Below are 4,846 nucleotides of genomic sequence, written 5' to 3'. Positions count from 1 at the left end.
GTGGTGGAATGTAACAAAGTGCATTTACTACAGCACTGTAGGTAAATACAAATTTAAGGTATTTTACTTCAGTATTTCCATTTCCTGCTATATGTTAAGAAAATTCTCCTATGTTTTCGTTTAAAATCCCTCTGGGATCAGCTCGATAATGCATCGTCACAAATCTGAAAACAGGGCTATTTTTCTGACACCACCAAGTTGATTTTTTTTTGAGATACGTAATACAATGGTGTAAACTAACCACCAGTACATAAAAGAGCTAAAATGAGCACAAACTACTACATCTACAGCAGAAAAATGCAACATACACATTAATGCAGCAGTAATATTAATCCAAGAACAGCACTATGAACTAAAGTTTTATAATACTTTTATACTTTCACCGAAGTTAGGTTTTGAATGCAGGGCTTTTACTTGTAGTGTAGTTTTTTTTTTACAGTGTAATGTTAGTACTTTTATGTAAGTGAAGATGACACTGACTGAAGATGTCATTCACCGTCACAGCAAGATACATGAAAATCAAATCATATCATTTAGCTTTAATCTGGAAAAACTGAATCAAGCCCAGCAGCAGTTGCAGTTTCGTTGGTTTAATCTAATAAAGTCATGAAATGTTCATATGGACAGTAGGTTATTATTCTGCACATATTTACAAGAACAGGGTGGACACAGAAAGTTCGTTCTCCATAGCTGACCCTTACTGGGGATATTTGTGTTTTGTCACACAGTGCATAATGTTAAAACTGTGATACAGTATTTATATTTGGCACGTTTAGTTTGCATGTGGCTTATGGAGGTCACTGACACAGATTTCCAGCCATGTTTTACAGCCTGGGTATGAGGGTGAGGCCAGAAGACAAACCGCGCCCCCTCCCATTGCCCCGCCCCTCCTCATGAATGCGGGCACTTGTGATTGGACGGCGGCTCGTTGCTTTGAAATCCCTCCCATCACGTCGTTAGTATGTGGAAGAAGTAAGGTACTGTGAGACTGCTGCAGAGGGACAGAGATACACACACCGGAGGACTGTCACACTAACCTCTGCGGGGATATTCCTTCCTCTTGCACTCCGTATTTTGACGAGCAGTGACTACTTCTGGTGTTTTGTTTTTTTTTCTCTTTTTCATCACTGGATAAAGGATTATTTAGGAAGAATTAGCGGGTGGTGTTGAAGAGCCCGATAGTGGATGACATTTGGGCAATTTGTTCCCTGTTAGAGACAGCTTGGGTCCGACACGGAGGACGCGCACTGCGTACATGCCCTTCCGGATTACCGCACTCTCTTCTGTTTAATTTATCATCATGAAATGTGCTGGTGAATGAATTTCAATCCTGCGTCCGCTCGTTACATGCCATCGTCCCTCCTCGAGCCCCGATCCAGATGAGAGATCCCCCCGGTGGACCTGAACCGCTTTTACGCAGACAGTCCACGGAGCGCAGTGCCGCCGACGCCAGCGGCGATCGACACCGAACAGGAGCGGAGAGACAGTCCGTTTTCATCTCCACTTCTTGTCCCTCTCCGACGGATCCTTTGCGGCAGGCTAAAAGGCTTCCTATCCGGATCGTAAAGATGTTGACGGCGCACAGCGGCCACTTGCTGCACCCGGAGTATCTCCAGCCCCTCACGTCCGCGCCAGTCAGCATTGAAGTAAGTAAATAAAAAGAAAATAGATTTTCTCCAAGATCTGTTGCTATTATCTGATGTTGTCTTTCTTTCTGGTATTATTCAGATAATATTAAAACCATGGCGGCGATTGCTGTGAATGTTATTTTAATAAATATGCCATCACATGCGCCATTTTACGCACAGCGATTTGTTGGCAAGTTCACAAGGAAACAGAGTTCAGAAATGTAAAATAACTAAATAGTACACTGTTTTAAATATACTATAACCCGTTCATTTTATTTATTTTATAATTAAATATTCCTTCAAATTCTTTATGGAAGCCCCTTTTCTTTCTTTCTTTCTTTTGGTCTTTCTTTTTCTTACTTTCTTTTTTTTTAAACTTTGTTTTTCTAGCAATATGTGACTTCCTTTTTTCACACCAGACATAAATACACAACCCCGGGCTGATATGGACTTTGCTGGATTTGTTTCTCTGTCCTCAGTGTGTTGTTTGTGTAGTGAAATATATTAGTAGAATATTAATTTAGAGATGGCTCAATGTGATTATTACTGTTATACCGTGGACATGTCTGATGATGTTAAAATTCAACAAATTTAAAAACAAACAGTTTGTTAACCTTCTCACTCTCTTTTTTCCTCTCAGCTGGATGCCAAGAAGAGTCCTTTGGCTCTGCTGGCCCAGACCTGCTCTCAAATTGGCAAACCTGACCCCCCCTCCTCTTCCAAGCTGGCTTCCCTCTCCTCAGGCAGTCTGGGAGACAAGGAATCATCTGGTCGATCTTCCAAGTCTGGAGAGCAGCACCAGTCCCTGGAAGACAAGTCCAGCTTCAAGCCTTACTCCAAATCATCAGGCGACTGTCGTAAGGATGTTCTGGTGACAAAGGGGCCTTCAGATAAAGCAGCTTTCAGGGTGCCAAATGGAAGCTCCAGCAGTGGCACTGCTTCATGTCCATCCTTCCCTCCCCATTCCCAGTCACCCAGCTCCAGCCCTCCTCCCCTGCACTCTCAGAGTCAGCCCCACAGACAAAGCCATTCCCCCTCCACACGGCCCCCGTCACACTCCCAGGCCCTGCATATAGACAACAAACCTGGGAGCTCAGAGCAGTCCAGCTCGGACAGTAATAACAACAGCGCTGGCAAGAAAGACTCAGATGCAGCTAAGTCAGGGATGGATGGGGCTCAGTTAGCCAACTCCAGCCACATTCGGGCCAGCGCCAACTCCAGCAATGCCAGCTCTGCCAGCAGCCCGCGGCCGGAGAGCAAGGCCGACCCACAGGCCTCCTCACAGCCTGGCTTGAGCTCTGGGCACATCGCCCCCGTCTCCCCTTTTAAACCAGGACATTCTGTCTTCCCCTTGCCTCCTGCTACCATGGGCTACCATGGCTCCATTGTGGGGGCCTATGCTGGCTATCCCTCCCAGTTTGTTCCCGGCTTGGATCCCACCAAGTCAAGTTTGGGGTTAGGACTTCCGGGGAAGCACCCCAGCTCCAGTCCGCTCACTGGAGCTTCACCTCCATCCCTGATGCAGGGCTTATGTCGGGACCCCTATTGTCTGACTTACCCCAGTGCACCCCACCTAGGAGGAAGTAACTGCTCCACCTGCGTCCATGATCCGTCCAGCCTCAAGTCTGGTTTCCCCCTGGTTTACCCCTCACACCACCTCCATTCCCTGCACCCCAGCTCCTTGTCTTCCAGCACCACCCCCTCCCTGTCCCATCCCCTCTACACCTACGGTTTTATGCTTCCCAATGAACCTCTGCCTCACGCCTGTAACTGGGTGTCTGTCGGAGGTCCCTGTGACAAGAGATTTGCCACGTCAGAGGAGCTGCTAGCCCACTTGCGAACCCACACAGCCCTGCCTGGGATGGTGGACAGTAAGCTGTTGTCGGCCTACCCGTCATCGGTTTCATCAACAGCCTCTTGCCACCTTCACCTGCCCCCACCCAGTAGCCCGGGTACCCTGCCCAGCTCCTTCTCCCTCAGAGGCTCTCCTGGCTTGGGCCTGGCTCGCTACCACCCCTACAGCAAATCCCACCTGCCCGGAGCACCAGGACTTCCTATGACATCCCTCCCCTCCTCCTCAGCCTATTACTCCCCCTTTGCCCTCTACAGTCAGAGACTGGGCTCGGCCTCAGCCCTTGGATACCAGTGATATCAGAAATAGTGTTGAAGCCCAAAGACTGCAGGCACCAGCTTGGACTCTCCAGAGCAGCCCTGAAGATGGATTGTTGAGACTGGGGTCATCACCAGTACAGGGCATCGTGCCTGATGGCCTGCCTGCCAGGAATACCACCTGTTAGCCTCAGGATTGTGACTGGCGCCCCAAAGGCAGAAGACCCTGTGATGGATTGTCTGCAGAACCAACAGACTGTAGTGATGAAAGACAGCAGGACACAGAGCTCGGAAATGATGGAATTGTGGGATTATTACAACAGTCTTGATTTTGGTTTTTGTTTTGTTTTTCTCTATATCTGTCTCCCAGAACTGAAAGTCTGTATTTATTTTTCACTCAAGCGCTTGGTATTCAACTCTGGGGGGGGGGGGGGGATTTTGCTGTCCAAATAAATTGTCCTGAAATATTCTAACTGAAAAAGAATGATTTAAGTATAGTACCATTATGCCTATCATACACTCTAAAAATAAAAACCTTGCACCACGATGAAGATGGACTGTGAAGCTTTATTCTGGGGAACTCTTTTAATCTCGTTTCCTCTCTGCTGTTGTTTTTTTTTTTTGTTTTGTTTTGGGTTTTTTTGCATCTTATTCAGACCCTGGGAAATTGCATGTCCATGAGAATTATCTTGAACAATGCCATTATTTTTATTTGTAAATATGCAAAGATGTAATATTTTTTCAAGCTTACTTGGGGTCAGCAGGTTGGGGTCACCGACGCAAATGGTACAGAGATAAGAAAAGATAAATAAAAACAATTGATGATGGCTGTGCTATCAAACCAACAGGAAAAGGTCTTATTTTGTTTAATAAATGAGACATGATTGCATTTCATCTTGTTTTTTTCCTTATTGTTTCTAAGTATAGTACCAAAAAGTGGCTATTTGTCAAAAGTGTCAGAGGATGGAGGAAATCTTGCCAGACTGCTGCACTGCACTTATCTAGGTCTATCTATCATTACGGATGTTACAGCCATGCTATATGTGTCCATGTGTAATTATTCATGGCTCATATCAGTTGACAGGGCTGTCCCAAGGAGGGCAGGCCAG

General features: G+C 46.2%; 1 protein-coding gene across 1 annotated transcript; it reads left to right on the top strand.

Annotated features, from left to right (window-relative positions):
- The first annotated feature begins 966 nt into the window (after nucleotides 1-966).
- znf703 (zinc finger protein 703) lies at nucleotides 967-4,610 on the top strand. The gene is made up of 2 exons (XM_049579466.1): nucleotides 967-1,646; nucleotides 2,269-4,610. Exons 1-2 carry the CDS (start codon nucleotides 1,380-1,382, stop codon nucleotides 3,775-3,777), a joined length of 1,776 nt encoding a protein of 591 aa, XP_049435423.1. The 5' UTR covers nucleotides 967-1,379; the 3' UTR covers nucleotides 3,778-4,610.
- The last annotated feature ends 236 nt before the right edge of the window (nucleotides 4,611-4,846 follow it).

Source organism: Epinephelus fuscoguttatus, linkage group LG6, assembly GCF_011397635.1.
Source record: "Epinephelus fuscoguttatus linkage group LG6, E.fuscoguttatus.final_Chr_v1".
Taxonomy (NCBI): domain Eukaryota; kingdom Metazoa; phylum Chordata; class Actinopteri; order Perciformes; family Serranidae; genus Epinephelus; species Epinephelus fuscoguttatus.
The sequence above is the reverse complement of the archived record's forward strand: the minus strand, read 5'-3'. Positions and strand labels throughout refer to the sequence as shown.

Excerpts from the sequence above, each read along its gene's own strand:
- znf703 (XM_049579466.1), top strand. The coding sequence starts at position 1,380 with ATGAGAGATCCCCCCGGTGGACCTGAACCGCTTTTACGCAGACAGTCC. Across the intron at positions 1,647-2,268 it reads CCGCGCCAGTCAGCATTGAA|CTGGATGCCAAGAAGAGTCC; the intron begins GTAAGTAAATAA and ends TTTTCCTCTCAG.